Consider the following 16,955-nt stretch of genomic DNA (forward strand, 5'->3'; position numbering starts at 1 on the left):
GTAGCTATCCCTTCGTTCTTCCAATTTGTCTAACCTTTTTTTTCCTAATCAATTACCATTTCTACAGCATGTATCCTCTAGCTGCTCCACAAGCCTTTAGGCTTTCCTGTCTGCACTTTTTTAGCAATCACAGACACCTGTGCTGGTATGAGACTTTTAGGGAGAACAGCAGGTCAAAGTGCAAGATACCACAAAGGGAAAGATCATTGTTCTCTCTCTCCACTTGACGTAAATCACCATTCTACTGCTCCTTAATCAAAGAGATAGTCCAATAAGCTATAAATATAGAAATATGACTGGGTAGTTATGAAGTTGACAGAGAAACCCATCTTCCCAGAACTGGGAGAGAAAATTGCAAGAACAATCTATTATGTGTTCTTTAAAAAAAAGTTTCTTTCTTTCCTCTCCTGAATCATTTATCCTCTTGACTTCTTTGGAAGATCTACCCACTCACTTTCACTCAGATTTGTTTCACCAGCATCTATGTTACCAAGCAGGAAGGAATTTTACATTCTTATTCCACAGGAACTTGAAGCAGGTGGGTGGAAGCACTCCAAATAGAAATACAAATATTTTTGAGCTCGTGACATTTTTAACCTTTCTTTATCAGATGAAAAGCCTAAATTTCTGTTGCAAGCAACACTGAGCCATAAGGCAATTTTTTAGCTTATTATTTAGCTACATTATATTTTCAGAAATAATAATTCTTTTACTGTTTAAATGCTTTTAAATTAATTACACTTTTGTATTAGAAGCTTGCATAAAGCTATTGTTTCCTGCTCAAAATAGAATGTATACAGTCACAGTTCTTACAGTCACAAACTCTTTACTCACCCAGTACAGAGATTAAAATTATTCATCTGTGATGCATTTTGGTGAGTACTTACACGTAAATCTTGACAAGCCAGAATGTTATCAAGCCATTTGTAAAGATATCCGTCAGGGGAAAGACCAACATTATCAAATACAGGTCCACAGCAGAGCACAGCTGACATGGCCTAAAACACAAGAAGCTTTAGTTACACAAAGAAGTAACATGAATGAACCTTTCAGAATGGTTCGAGCCCAGGTCCAGGCTACCAGGACTGCCACTTGTTTTGACTTTTGAGAGAACTATGCTGAAAATGGTAACAGCTGATTTTGCTAGAATTCAATGATTAGGTTGCTATAGATGTTACTGGATTTCAAGATAATGCTGAGTTTAAGCGTTTTGGCAGGAATATTACAGCCCAGTTTCCCCATTCTTCAAGATACGTTTTGTCATTTTACCCAATCTTTACAAATCAAGCTACAAAAACAATTAAAATACACAGATTTTAAAATATTTTTTAATAATCTTTCTGAAAAAATTAAAATTGTTGTATACCAAGTGATGCAGCTTATATAAGTATATAAGCTATTATTTTCCCAGCTTACTTTGTGGGTGAGTTGCAACTGGTTTTGCCACAAAAGTATTTTATTATTATTGAGCATGTCTCCAGGCAAGTGTGGGAGACAGTCCTGAGATGTGCATGTGATACTGAATTGGTACTACATCTAATTTCAGAGCCTAATATCCTCTCACTGAATCTGATAACCTGTTAATGAACAGCTATGTAAAATTTTAAAATGTATTCTGGTTTTGAAAATAATTAGCCTTGAAAGTGTCTACAAAGAAAAAAAGGCATAACTTCAGTGGCTCACACTGCTATATTCTATGATACGACTGTACATATACATATGAGTATACAAGTTTGCATCAAGTATGCCGATTCGAATTTCTGTGAAATAAAAGGAAATAAACCCCACAATTACTTGTATTTTGACTGGAAAATTGCTATTACTGATTTTGACAGTAAAACTTTAATACCTTTAATGCACAATACTGGTATCTTGTAATCTGATGATTTCTATCACTGTAACGGTCCAGTGGTGTGAACATAATACTGAAAGGTCCTGCCCACTGGCTGAATAAGATGAACAGGTGATGCCTCAGGCTCTGCTGAGGGAAGAGAAATCTCCTGTGGTGAACTAAGTGAACAGAAATAGAAATAGCTGTGATTTGTTAGTGTTAAATACACATTCATGTGGCAGAGATGACACCATGAATTTCAAATTTCTACAAACAGGGAATTTTTCTTAAACGTTCAGTATACACTTACTCCAAAGTATCTAAGCTCTTTTAAAAAATCTAATGTAATTAATAAGATGCACCTTATTTCTAAGAATCTTCAGTTCTGAATTAATGTGTATTTATACAAACATGTATGTGTTTGTATACATTTATACAACATGTACCTATACTCTCTTTAGAAACAGCAAGAAACTAATTATAGAATCACGCTTTTCACTGCCTCTTGCATTCCTTTAATGGTAAATATTTACTTGTTTTTTCCAATCCTTTAAATGCAAGCCCAAACATACATATGTCTTATTCTAATACAGTAATAGGTAGGGACAAGAAATAGAAGAAACTTGGTGCCTGCTTGTTTATGACAAAGATGTAGTATATTTTCTGAACAGCTAAATTACCTGAGCAAATGAAAAATATCTATGAATTTTTAACCATGTGGAGAAAAAAAAGAGAAATCTTTTAAACAATAGTTTTAATTCTGCAAAGCAAAACATGATGGCAGAGGCAGTACTACGTTTTATTAAAGAGATGGGCAAACTGCTACTGGCCAATTATTTTTTGTCTGTAAACTGTGCTGAAAGCCAACAAAGTCTAACTAGACAATACTAATGCAAATCAATATGAACAGTGGCTAAAGATGATAGATGTTGACACAATAAACATTTGTTTGCTAGGAGTTAAATGTTACAGCTTTGTTAGTTATTGATATATTTTAAAGCTGTCTTTTTAGCAGAAAATACGTCTCTTTATAGAATTACATACTGAATTATTGAAATGCAGCAGTTATTCTTGCATTCTCTCAAAACATACAACATGGCTGTTTCATTGTGGCAAATTCATACAACATGCAGTCCTTTGTCACGTGCCTTGCAGAATGTGAGAATAAATGCAAAGAGGAAGGCCTTTGAAAGTACACCTGGCAAAGTAACTACTAAAGAAATTATGTATTGCTAATGAGCATCATTCAGAAAAGAAATAAAGGAAAGAAATTCAGTATTTTGTTTGTTAACAGCAGCTAAGAACTTGACACCACTAAGTTCAAAGGGAATTTTTTTACTGTCTTAAATGAGAATAGCAGGGATGCCATTTTTTCCTTATCTTGTTCAACTATTATATACTTTTATGTGTCTTACAGCCGAAAGCAACTATATGACTTTGACAAAATTTGCACACTGGGAACTTATATAAAAACATTTGTTCATTATTTATTCCCTTACTGTACTCTTTTGAATTCCTTCTTATTTGTTGCTACCGATGCTGTTATGTCCTGTCATAAATGATCTGGAGACAGCAGATTTACATAGACTGAGTAATCTCCAGATTTTATCTTCCAGTAATTACACAGACTTTAAAGCAGACTTTTTCTTTTTTCTTTTTTTTTTTTCCTAATGGAATTACATTACATTTCTGAAGTGATCTTGCAATATATAAAAAGCATGAAATCAGTTGGAGAAATCTTTGCTATACAACTGGAGTCAAGTAACCTGGGATACAGTCTCAACACCTCAGGCAAGTTTTTCACTACATTTAATATTGTATATTTTCTGCACCTACCTATATTTTTCAAGGCCTGAGTTTATGAAGAGTCTGGCAATAAAGTCAAAGGGAAGCAAATAAGGCCTTACGTCAAAGAAATCTGGAGCCCCTAGAGGTCACAGACAATTTCTTTGCTGAGCTGTTAAAAAGATGATTCTTATATATAATACTACAAGCTTCAACAAGTTTTACTGGTTTTTTATTTGACTCTTAATAGACTTTTGAACACATTTTTTGCACATTCCCCTTTACATTCGTTATATGACAATTCACAAGCAGTGAAAAAAGCACAGGAAAAAAGAAATAAAAAATTACTTTTCCAATATATTAAATGCAATTTCATAGTATGTTGGGATAATTTAGCACCATACCTGGAACACATTGAATCAAGTTGGCAATCATTGCACTGAAGTGTGCTCTCATATCCTTAAGGATTTCGACTTCTTTATCATTTTCAGCCTCCAGAAGCATGCGAGTCAGATCAACATACTCTAAGAACAAGGCTCCAAGGGCTAACGTATCTCTTTCTAAGGCTCCATTTGTACTAGTATAAAGGAAAGTTGTACATTAATACAGAGTAACAGTGTAGTTATACTACAGCTTTCTGAAGAAATGCATAAAAATTAAAGACAACAAAAAACACTTCTTCAAATACATTAGCAGCAAAAGGAGAGCTAAGGAGAATATCCAGCCCCTAGTAGACGGGGGAGGGAACACAGTGACCAAGGATGAGGAAAAGGCTGAGGTACTTAATGCCTTCTTTGCCTCAGTCTTTAATAGCAGGGCCGACTGTTCTCTGGGTACCCAGCCCCTGGAGTTGGAAGATAGGGACGGGGACCAGAATGGAGCCCCCATAATCCAGGGGGAAATGGTGAGTGACCTGCTGCACCACTTAGACACTCACAAGTCCATGGGGCCTGATGAGATCCACCCGAGAGTGCTGAAGGAGCTGGCAGAAGAGATCACCAAGCCCCTTTCCATCATTTACCAGCAGTCCTGGCTAACTGGGGAAGTCCCTGCTGACTGGAGATTAGCTAATGTGACACCCATCTTCAAGAAGGGCCGGAAGGAGGACCCGGGGAACTACAGGCCTGACCTCGGTGCTGGGGAAGCTAATGGAGCAGATCATCCTGAGTGCTATCACACACCATGTAGAGAATAACCAAGGGATCAAGCCCAGCCAGCATGGGTTCAGGAAAGGCAGGTCCTGCTTGACCAACCTGATCTCCTTCTATGACAAGGTGACCCGCCTAGTGGATGAGGGAAAGGCCGTGGATGTTGTCTACCTAGACTTCAGTAAAGCCTTTGACACGGTTTCCCACAGCATTCTCCTGGAGAAACTGGCTGCTCATGGCTTGGACGGGTGTACTCTTCGCTGGGTAAAGAACTGGCTGGATGGCCGGGCCCAAAGAGTGGCGGTGAATGGAGTTTACTCCAGTTGGCGGCCGGTCACAAGCGGTGTTCCCCAGGGCTCTGTGTTGGGGCCAGTTCTGTTTAACATCTTTATCAATGATCTGGATGAAGGGATCGAGTGCACCCTCAGCAAGTTTGCAGATGACACCAAGTTGGGCGGGAGTGTTGATCTGCTTGAGGGTAGGCAGGCTCTGCAGAGGGACCTGGACAGGCTGGATCGGTGGGCCGAGGTCAATTGTATGAGGTTTAACAAGGCCAAGTGCCAGGTCCTGCGCTTGGGCCACAGCAACCCCATGCAACGCTACAGGCTTGGGGAAGAGTGGCTGGAAAGCTGCCCAGCAGAAAAGGACCTGGGGGTGTTGGTTGACAGCCGGCTGAGTATGAGCCAGCAGTGTGCCCAGGTGGCCAAGAAAGCCAATGGCATCCTGGCTTGTATCAGAAATAGCGTGGCCAGCAGGACTAGGGAAGTGATCGTGCCCCTGTACTCGGCACTGGTGAGGCCGCACCTCGAATACTGTGTTCAGTTTTGGGCCCCCCACTACAAGAGGGATATTGAGGTGCTGGAGTGTGTCCAGAGAAGGGCAACGAAGCTGGTGAAGGGTCTGGAGCACAAGTCTTATGAGGAGCAGCTGAGGGAGCTGGGACTGTTTAGCCTGGAGAAGCGGAGGCTGATGGGAGACCTTATCGCTCTCTACAACTACCTGAAAGGAGGTTGTAGAGAGGTGGGGGTTGGTCTCTTCTCCCAGGTAACAAGTGATAGGACAAGAGGAAATGGCCTTAAGTTGCGCCAAGGGAGGTTTAGGTTGGATATTAGGAAATTTTTCTTCACTGAAAGGGTTATCAAGCATTGGAACAGGCTGCCCAGGGGAGTGGTTGAGTTGCCATCCCTGGAGGTATTTAAAGGACGTTTGGATGAGGTGCTTAGGGACATGGTGTAGTGGTGGTCTTGGCAGTGTTAGGTTTATGGTTGGACTCGATGATCTTAAAGGTCTTTCCAACCTATACGATTCTGTGATTCTGTGAAAATCTCTCCATATCTGATAGATTACACAATTCTTCAAAGAACATACTGACATAAACTCAGTGTTGTGAACGCTGAAAATTATTTTACTTAAAGATCAATATTTATGATGAGTGATAGTCCTACCTGTCACTTATAACACCAGCATCAGCAAGTAGTTCAAAAATTCGCAGTAACTGTAGTCTTAGTAGATCTCGGCGTTCTCGACGTTTCTTGTTCTTGGAATTTAAAAAAAACAACCATTTTTTTATGTGCATAGGTGCATACATTAAAAACTAGTAACTTCAGAAATGTCAGCACAGTACTGAGATTTAAGAAATCCAGTTCAAGCATTTTCTTCATGAAGGAACTTTACTGCTTTTGGATATTTCATCATAACACTGTACTTATACATCAACACAGAACTAAATATGATCAAATTTTTGTCTTTGTAACTATTCTTGAACAAACTGTTAACAGCTACCTTAGTCCTCATTGAAAATGCGGAAATGAAATAATGAAATACTGGATAAAAGTTAATTAATATTTAAGGTTCCTGTGCCAAAAACCACACTATCTTCAGGTAGCAGGGATATTCGTGTTAGCTTAACACCATCTAGTTTGGGTGCTGGAAGCATTGTAAAATGCAGAACAGCTATTCAGACCCCAGGAAAATATTTTAGTGATTAGCCATTCTTGAACTTGGTAATGCTGCAGCTACATGATCACCCATATTCAAGACACCGCTGTAGTACACTCTTGGATGTGTTGACTGCAGTGGTTGTACAGACAGTTAACACACTCCTCCCACAGAATAGGACTGCACTGTTGTTAACTGGTTCATTGTATCTCATTGTCTTCTAGAAAGCTGTCCTTCTATCTTGCCTTGAAAGATGTGAATGCAACAAGGCCTGTTCTTTGCTGAAGGGCTAAATTGACTTGTTTCTTTGTATCCTGCATCTCCACTAAGCAAAAAATGTGAGGAGGTCAAAAAGCTGCTATTGCACTCAAAGAAATTTGCTGCCAGAACAAGAAAAGCTCAGAGAAAGCTCAGATTTTCCTCTTCAGAACGTAAGAATGGCAATACTGAGTCAGATCAAAGGCTTATCTCATCTAGTACTCTGGCTCTGCTGATGGCCAGCAGCAGATGTGTGGGAGAAGGAAATGATACTCTCCCTGTATTCTGACCCAGAACTGGCAGTCTGCAGCATCCTAGCCAAAGGTTTTATTCAAATCATCATGCCATTTGATTTGTCCTGTTCAGAGCCCTGTTTTCCTCCCTTTACACCTTAAAGGTTCCAGGAAGCACGTGTAGAGAAAAAAGCAGGTTCATTGTAACACAGTATTTAACAGGCACAGCTGCGTCCTGCAACAGTGTTGGAGGCGATCTGGCAAGCTCTGTGCCAGTGCCCACATGGTGGATCTTGTGTAATGTCCATTTTGGTTTACCCCTGCAGTTCTTGGCCATGCTGGTAACTCTCTTTCTAGTCATAGCATATGTCAATTCAAGGACGTTATTTCTGATGTGTTGGATACCTGCCTGCTGACATGGAGGCCTGCCATGTTCTCTACAGCTACACGACCCATACAGTCACTCCTGGGTTTACTGGTGGCGCTGCTTGCAGGAAGGTGGCCCAGTTCTTCATATCAGGAGCAATAAAGGAATTAACATTGCAGTCTCTTGTTCTCATATTCCTCTACTGACATTTCCATGTGCTAAATTTGCTCTTACAGCATACTGTAAACCTCTGCATTCTTGTGATTCCTTTCCTGAGGTTAGACTGGAGATGTATGTCTCCAGAAGAGGCCTTTCAAGTCTAAGTTGTCTTCAGTGGTGCACAGTCAAAAATGCAGAGACACGTGGCTGCACTAATGTGTATTAATCCACTTCTGCCCAGTATCAAAACAAGTGACCTTCAAATCAATGACTTCATAGGGATGGAAGGCACACAAGTGAATTGAGGTGTGAAGCAAACAGAATGGAAATGGTAGTGGACATTTGCCAGACACAGAATTACTAAGAATTGTCCACATAAAACTCAACATGAATGAAGTGCCTGCCAAGTGAATTAATTTTTTTTATTTCCATATTGGGCATAGCTGAGAGCCTCTGTTCACCTATTAATGATTTAACTTCTTCCAGACCACCATTCTCTGCGTGGCTCCTGCACCAAACACTTGGCAGACGGGGACAGCACACCAGGTCACCATGACGATACCTTATTGAAACTGCTGCGGAGGACAGAGTAGTGAACGCATAGTTTGAAATTGCTTGAGAACCAGGTAAACAAGCCTGGGTAGAGGACAGTATTAATGCAATAACATTGCCTTCTGTACGCAGCTGTACAGACTTCTCAGCAGAGCTGCATGGACAGAATGGGTGTGTCTACATTGGGAAACAGGGACAGGGACTGTTCGTGGCCCTAAAGTCAAGTAGCACAGGCTGCTTCATATTCACACTGCTCCAGAAGACCTCAAGAAGGCTGGCTATGTCCATGTTGCCTAGTGGAACTCATGCCATGCTTCTCTGGCCCAAGGCATTATCACTGCGTGTTTTCTTATCACAAACTGACTGCTCTAACCTGAGGGCTGTGCTGCAGCCACAGCAGGGGTTTTGCAACTTAGTCCATAGGCTGCTGCAAACAGGGAGGTAGGGGATGAGGGGAAGCATATCAGAGCAAAAGCAGCTGGGGTAGTTTGGAGGACTGTGTCTAGTGGCTTGGTGTCTTCTGGGGCTTGCTCCTGGGAATGAGCTACCTCCAGAGCCATCTTAGAGTTCTATCTTGGAGCCAGCTGGAATGGTCCAAAACTGAGCCAGGGACAGAAAAATGAGCAGAACAGCAACTCGGGTCCAGTACTGAAGCTCTCCCCATGGCTTTCCCATTTAGCCGCATAGACACATCCTATGACTAAACTGCTTACTGAGGCTTACAGAGTCTATCACCAGAGGTTTTTCAGAACAGTTTAGACAACATCTGTCAGAAATGACACAAGACTAGTTCATCCTCCCCTGGACGGATCGGATGATCTGTTGAGATCCCTTCTAGCACTACTTTCTATTATAACAAAAGAGAGTACTATAATGAAGGTGAAAACACTGATGAATTTGTCAGTTAACCTGTTGTGTTTAGAATGAAAAAATGTAGTCAGCTGAAGTTGAAATTGATGACCCTGCCTACCCTGCAAATAAAAAGCACATTTGAACACTGCTGCAAAATGTGCTTGTAGCCCAGTTGTGTTACAAGGTATTTTTTCCAGATGTTGAAAGTGGATTTCCAGTACATCTGAGTTCCATATGAGGAGGTTCCATATTTGACTGGAAATTTTTCCTCAGAATGGATTTTGATATTGTACATTTTGTATCACTGATAGAATTTAAATTAAACTAGGTTTTAATGGAATTATTTTAAGTTATGTTCTTATACACAATTAATAAAATTCTTGTTGCACACAGAGCTTGTTACTTAGTACAAAAGAATATATTTGTATTTCAAAGAGACAGAATTACTACTTTTAAATTAAATTCGCAGTTTAAACAAATTAGTACATTTAATTTCTGCAACAAACCTCTGGTCTTCTTTCTAGGGCTTCTTTCATTAGTGGGTGAAGTTCTTCTACTAATTCCCTAAATTAAAAAAAAAAAATATTTGTAAACAAAATCTAGTCTCCTCTGAAAAGCATCAATATTTTATTCAATACATAAACCCAAATGTCTAAAGTGCAAATAAAAATTTGAGTATATTTAAATTATAACAAAAAATACTGCATTTGGATTAGAGGCAAATAACTGAGAATACAATAAGTGGGGAAGTACCTGAAAACAAGGGAATTTGTTCTTCCAAATCCTAGTACAAGTGATTCTGTTATTTCTATGCTTTCAAGTCTCATCAAAGGCACTAGCTGCTTTAGTAAGACTCCAACAGATGGAGTTCCAATAGCCTAGAATATATTAAGAAATTATTGACATTTAATTGTCAGGATTATCAATATTAAGTAAATACAATTTTTTTTTTACAAAAAAAAAAAAGATTGTCCAAGAATCAATACATAGTTTAAAAATGTGCTGAAATGATTTTGCTATTATGGATATCAATACACCAGTCTAACTGGATGTCCGCTACATCACAATCATCTCAATAAGGCCTCACACATAAATATATCTGGGAAATCTCTTTGCTTTCATTCAGATTATTGTAATTATTTACTTAATTCGTTGTTTCATTAAAATATTCCAGTAATTGGATTTGTGGAGCTACTGTTCCTCTCAGGTTGCTACTACTCGAAACTGTATTTCATATAATATACCTTCATGTCTGACAGGCATACAATGTTTATTCAGAAATCTGCCTTATTGCTTAATAAAGTTATAAATTTTGAAGTGCTCTACAAGGAAAGAAAGGGGGTGACAAACTAAAGTTAACTTTAACATATATGTCCAGAAATTCTATATTTGGAATATATGTCACCCAGAATGTGAAAAAAAAGTAGTATTTTGAAAACGCCATGGCTTTTGCCAAATATTTATTGACATATGTCGATACAGATTATACAGATGTTTTAATTGTTAATTATGTGCCTTAAGCAGTTTGTGTATATTAAAATATTCCCCTAACTGAAATACTTTCATCAGGGTATGATTTTGCATGCAGATGCAGTTTAAAACTCTCCTAAATTAATAATTTGTTTGAAACAGGATGCATCACCTTATTATCATAGTTCACTGTTCCGTCGGGAGTGGTAGCCATGATCTCTGGTGTTGAAGCACGCAAGTGTCCTGGGCTCATAATACTGGGCTTTGCTACTCCAAAACAGAGAATAAGATAGTTTCTCCACAAAGTAACATAGTTGTCTCCACTGCTTGCTGTACTTGTTTTCTTTGCATTAACAGGAATACTAGAATTTAAAAATAAAATTATTAAAATAATTTCCCAGCCTTAATTACACAGTATTTTAAAATATTTTAAAAGGGAACATGCTACGTATCCACCAGCTGCAATTCAACATGACATGATAGATGGGAAAAATCAATGAGGGTAGAAAACTAGAGTTTTCCACCTTACAAACTGGAATTATGAAAGTCAATACTGAATGTCTGGGTAGCACCTTGCAGGCCTTACAGACTGATACTGAAACATGAGACTAAAAAAAGCTTGTATTAAAATCACACAACCCATAAAAATGAAAGTTAAATTAATATTGCCACTTACTTTGGATCCACAAGAGGCATTATGAGCTGTAGCCTCGTGAAAGCATATGGCCAAGCATAGCTGAGAGCTGTAGGACAATGTTTTGGTAAATTCTCCTGCCTAAGAAAACTGAAGAGGCAGAGAACCCATGGGTCTTTAACGGACTGTGCAAATATCCAGACATGGGAAGGACTTTTCACATCATAATGGCTATTTACTAGGACGGCATTCCACTCCACCAGCCACTGCAAATCCACGCTGTGTGTTAATGGGATTGTTGTCTACGGAGGGAAAAGATAAAAAATCACAGTGACAGTCATTTATTCCACGCCATGGTCCCCCTCAGTACTTGTCTTTATTTTCAAGCTCCGTGGCCAAATTCTGTTGGATTTTTTAGACCAACACTTTTATGCTTCCCATCACATTGCCCTTTCACTCAGGAGGAGCTTTTTTCAAATGCTGATAAGAGCTACCTCATTATTTTCCCTCTGGTTATTCCTTAAAGCTCCTATTTACTGTGATAGGCACAAGAACTTGCCCTTAAACTCTACGATAACTAATGATTATGCTGACCAATATAATCTCCTTGTTACTTTCTATTCTCCTTGCTGCCTGCACCCATCCACTGTCTCTTATATGATGCTGCAGTCTGTAATAGATATAGACTGCCCTTATGTTCATTGTCTGAACAGCCGGACAGAGCCTTAGCCCAAGATTAAGACTCTGACATGCTATGACAATGTAATAAATACCAATGCTATTAATAAATATTCTTCAGAATTCATCAGGGCATTTGAATATGCGTGTAAGGGATTAAGAGCCTGAAGAAGGCACTTAAGCAGTTTTAATCCACTTTAAATCCTGCTACCTTCAGTGGCAAGTAGGGTTCTCATATCAACAAACCATTTCTCTACTGTAATTTAAATTTTGTCTTAAGAAAACAACTTTGTGGAATGAAAACTTAAACCACATGTATTTTGGCATCCTTATTATTCACTTATCAGACCTCAAATAGGATGTAACAGTTGCCTGCATCCTGCATCCACTGTTACAAAAGTAATCACTAAATTACCACTCCCTGCTGTACTTGTCAGAAACCAGGTACACAAGCAACACATTTGCTTTGCTATATTACTAATGCATAGAATTCAAGCACGAAATCCAAACCTTTGCCTATAGAAACTGCAACACCCAAACCCAGGTACTGTTATTTCAGCTGAATTTCCTAATTCCTTGGTTACAGAGTCAGAATGTCTCTTGCTTGCTCAGTTTCTGATCCCTCAACTTTCCTGTTTTCAGCTGCACAGTGGCGCGACTTCACCACCAGTTCTATGTCCTACCCCAGGAAAGGGCACTCATGTGGCAAGGATCGATTGTTGTTTTAAACTTAATCAGGCTGAAAAGTGCCCAAAACTGATAGTTTCTGCTCTCTGGACAAGGGCACTAATCTCTAAGATAGTATGCAAAACAAGTTGCCCTGGGTATCAGTTCTTCTGCTGATACTTTTTCATTCAAAACACTTACTGCACCTCTGCTTCCTCTGGTGGCAGGTTAGACACATCAAGCCCATGAGAGAGCGAAAGCAGAGATTCACGCCAGCTGTGAATTACTCTAGAGCTTAGCCTTAGGTTTGCAGGCAGGGCCACTTCTGAGCACACAAGGGAGCTAAAGTTTATGCCCTTCTGGAACGGATGATAGCTGTAAGTTACTTCCAAGCACCCCAAGCATTAGGTGGTGCTGGCAATAAGACTTTCTCAATGGCTCTTTTGGATGCAGGTCACAGGTCTAGAATCTAGGTAGTTTTGATTATAAATTTTGTTATATTTTTTTTCTATATGTAATATCTTCTATATCCATAGTATGATTATTTTCCCAGAACAGATTGTCTGGGACATTGTGGAGCCTTGGAGCTTTTGGGGAGATGGCTGGAGCCTTAAAGCTGTATGATTTCTTCATTTCTAGCAGCTTTATTTTTAGTATTTCATGTCTGATATTTGTTATGTCCATGCACTATGTAAACACTAGCAGTAACAGTAAAGTAGTACTTACTGAATCTGAAACAGCCACATGAATAAAACTTTCAAGAATAGAAGAACTCAATTGATCCATGACATCAATCATAGGCCTGTCATCATCCTGCATAACACAGAGAACACAAGTTAACTGTTCTCCTGACCAAATTATTTCCCTTCTTATTTTTCTCGTACATGAAATAGAACCACCTAAAAATTATGACATGAATCTAAAATGGCTAAAAAAATTCATTGGTAACAATGGGTGCATTTTGTCTTTTTCATATTAATCTCAGAACCAAGTCCAGGCTGTGGTTGCAATGAAGTTAATTTGTGGCTATAGCTCACTGTTTACCGAACAAAAGCACGTATCAGAAAATCTCAAATGACTTTGGATAGCTGGTATCAAAAGACTGAAAAATTAGCTTACTGTTTATTAAAGCATTCCTTTGCCATGAACACACATATTTGTGTTCTTAGGCATTTAGATGGCTCACTGAGCTGTGACCGCCAACACACATGACTCCTCATATTTCTATATCCATAAAAAAGACTTGGAGGTCTTTACTATACAAGGAAAATGTATGTGAATAATCTTAAATGTGTCTTATACTGTGTTTTTTTACAAAATGGTATGCTACAAGAATGAGTTTCATTTCCAATACAAATTTATAATCCTGACAATACAAAAATTATCCATGCAGTAAAAAAAGGTTTTACAGTGTCTTTTATATTCACATCATGCCAAGAGAAAATATTAAGTTGCTGTACAAGTTTCCCTTCAACTTCTTGTACAGGGCACATTATTAATGTTACATTGTTGAGTATACAGAAAGGTTTGCAGTGTTAATGCAAATAGAAATGGTAAGCTCAAACCAAATGCTTTTTTATAAACTAAGTGCATACCTGCTAAACTGCAGCAATTATGTTAAAAGCAACCGTGATAGCAGTTTTGAGCTTTATCTTTGGAAAATTTCAATTCAAAGTTCCAGAAAAGGAAAATCATACCTCTGCTTGGCCAAGGGCCAGGAATAAAGCACGGATCTCTCTGAGTATTAAAACAGCTAGTTTACGTGTAGCAACCTGGAAACTACATAGGAGAACCAGTGCAAATCCTTCGACTGCATGTAGTACATTAGAATAGGGGCTTCTTTCAGATTGTATCCTGTGGCTGGATCCATTTGGTATCAACTGTAGAACAGTGCAAGGGAGGAAAATGGAGTGATGGTGTTTGAAAACCAGGTCTCCAAGAAATATTCTATTTAACAAGGACATATAAAGAAACAAAATGCATAGGCCATGTAAATGCTGAAGTAGGAGACTGACAGCATTCCCTCAAACAACCAAGTTTTGTTGCTTTAAGTTACTTTGCTCCACAAAACCAATATATGAGCAGAGTCCTTTGGCCAACCCCCTCCCTCTAGTTTGCAATTGAACTACCTGCTTTGTTCCATCCTCCACTAAAAAAATGAATGGGTAAGTCAGACTGTGAAGACTTCACACTTTTTCTACTCCAGATAGCAGGTCCTCAGGTCCTTCTTTGATCCTGTCACAGGCAACACCTTATCCTGGTAGGTGGCCTCTAGAACCTCAGCCCATCAGTAAAGGGTAACAATATTTACTGAAAAATATACGAGGCTTTCCCTTTTCTACATTTTTTGTAATACTATTATTACCTATTAATTAATGGTCCTCTGCGATATAAAGCAGGCATCATGCTTGCCCAAAGGAAAAAAATTTCCAATGTGATTGGGTTAGGAGATAAGAAGGCTGAAAATCATCTCTCATAGTGAAATTATCTGTGGGACAGTGCAGATGGGAGGAGCACGAGCAAAGCTGTTCAGTTCCCAGGAATGTTTGTAACACATGGAGACAGCAGGCTGTAGAAACAATCGGGTTCTCTGATATATCTGAATCAACCAAATGAAATGGCTATGGGAAGGGAAGATCCACGTCACTCTTCTCAGTGTTCCCACTAGCATTATCAATCAGTTTCAGTCCTGGGAAAATGTCCTTCTGCCACATCTACATACACATATTTCACTTTATGTGCTTTTGTTGATGTGCGTATTTCAGTTTGACATGCATTCTCTTATGTTGCTCAACAACAACATCTGCTGTGTTACACAAGGACATAGCTGTCCTCAAAAGACAGCTGAACTAATTACCTTAAAAAATCTTACGTAGTGAATTCTTCTCAGGTGAGTAAATACAAAATACATAAACCACAGCAATACCAACGAACATAATTTCTGCCTTCAATTAGTATAAATGTTAGGACGCAGATCTTTTGATTTCATACCTCTGCAGATCTGGTTTTTGCCTGTTCAGAAGCTTTCCCTGGAGTGTGTATTACAAGCTTCCATTGTGTAAGCAACTGTAGCAGCAGCTTCAGTGAAGTATCAAGAAGGGTATGATGCATATCATTCACTTCACGTAGCAGAAAATTAGTAAAACCAAAGAGTACATCCTCCCGCCAGTCAACGAAGTCAACAAGTAGACCCTGAAGAGAATTCTGTGCAATGTGTCGAAGTTCATCATCCATATGGATAGACAGCCTGTAAGTAAAAGTAAATGTCAGGTAATAAAAATCTAAGGAGTGTTTATTGTGGTAAGGAGCATATGTTTCTCCGTAACTTAACACTGACGGAAAATTCCCAATGACAATGTAAATTTCAATGATGCTATCAGGGTTTCATTATTACTGACCACAATTAACATCTTTAACCTGTTTTTATACCGTAATTCTTGCCACAACAGTGCCTGAACATATGAATGGATCCAAAAGAAGTCTTTGTTCCACTCCTAAAAGATAGTATCTTTAAAGCACGTAATTTGGCAACTTTGCTGTCTCCCTGAACCAAGTATGCTTTTGATTTACTCATTTATAAAATAACTTCTATTTAGTTATGGTAAAAAAAGGCTTACAGGTTAATACATAATTTCACAATTTATGTATTTATTTGCTTACTTTCAATATAAAAATAAAGGAATCACAACACCTCAGCTGCCTAACAGTTAAAATGAATCTTTAGCCAAGAAGCAAATCACAATTATTGAAAGCAAATCTTCAGAAGAAAAAAAAAGAAGCATTTGAATTAAAAAGCTGCTTCATGTTTTAAACAACTTAGGATAGGGAAATGGGAAAAACAGCCTCAGGACTTTCCATACTTTTAAAAACACATCAGACACCCCCAAAGTCTTTCTGAAAGACGGTGCAATTGTAGATCCCATTTTAAAATTTTATTTCCTTCTGTATTTGCATCATGTTGAAGTTCTTTTAAACATAAAAATTCTATATACTTTCTTTTGACACAAAAATTATCAAACCACTTGTGTGTTGGTAGCTTGGCAGAATAAAGTATATTCAGATCAGTGTGTTCTGCAATTTTTGGTTCATTGCCTTTATGATGTACTTTGTTTTTATTACCCAGGAGACTGTAATTTTCTGTAGTGTGTTAGAACTCACTTTCAAAGTATTTTATTTACATTTAGTCTACATAGTTGAAAATGAGGATGCATTATAAAGAAATGGACAGAAAGCTAGGAAAAAAAGTCCTAAACAGCCAAATGGAGTGGAACCAAATTCCATTCAGTTGGAAGTGTATGATGAGATGCGGCTCATAACAAATTTGGTTCATTATAGCTGCCTAATTGCAAGGCAGGGGACATTTCAGTTAAGGCAAAGGAAAGCA

General features: G+C 38.6%; 1 protein-coding gene across 6 annotated transcripts in view; it reads right to left on the bottom strand.

Moving 5' to 3' along the window:
- FRY (FRY microtubule binding protein) overlaps positions 1 to 16,955 on the bottom strand; it is a 207,821-nt gene that overhangs the window by 78,638 nt on the left and 112,228 nt on the right. For 5 of the 6 annotated variants that reach the window (XM_075490798.1, XM_075490797.1, XM_075490796.1 and 2 more), the window contains 11 exons: positions 15,563 to 15,818; positions 14,269 to 14,451; positions 13,298 to 13,384; positions 11,270 to 11,529; positions 10,766 to 10,955; positions 9,877 to 10,001; positions 9,630 to 9,687; positions 6,210 to 6,301; positions 4,021 to 4,193; positions 1,850 to 2,010; positions 888 to 998 (listed from right to left, as the gene is read on the bottom strand). In XM_075490798.1, the coding sequence (XP_075346913.1) occupies positions 888 to 998; positions 1,850 to 2,010; positions 4,021 to 4,193; positions 6,210 to 6,301; positions 9,630 to 9,687; positions 9,877 to 10,001; positions 10,766 to 10,955; positions 11,270 to 11,529; positions 13,298 to 13,384; positions 14,269 to 14,451; positions 15,563 to 15,818 (1,696 nt within the window). Of the gene's footprint in view, positions 1 to 887; positions 999 to 1,849; positions 2,035 to 4,020; positions 4,194 to 6,209; positions 6,302 to 9,629; positions 9,688 to 9,876; positions 10,002 to 10,765; positions 10,956 to 11,269; positions 11,530 to 13,297; positions 13,385 to 14,268; positions 14,452 to 15,562; positions 15,819 to 16,955 lie in introns of all 6 variants that reach the window. The other variant, XM_075490793.1, reaches the window with a different exon arrangement.

Source organism: Mycteria americana, chromosome 1, assembly GCF_035582795.1.
Source record: "Mycteria americana isolate JAX WOST 10 ecotype Jacksonville Zoo and Gardens chromosome 1, USCA_MyAme_1.0, whole genome shotgun sequence".
NCBI classification, from domain to species: Eukaryota; Metazoa; Chordata; class Aves; order Ciconiiformes; family Ciconiidae; genus Mycteria; species Mycteria americana.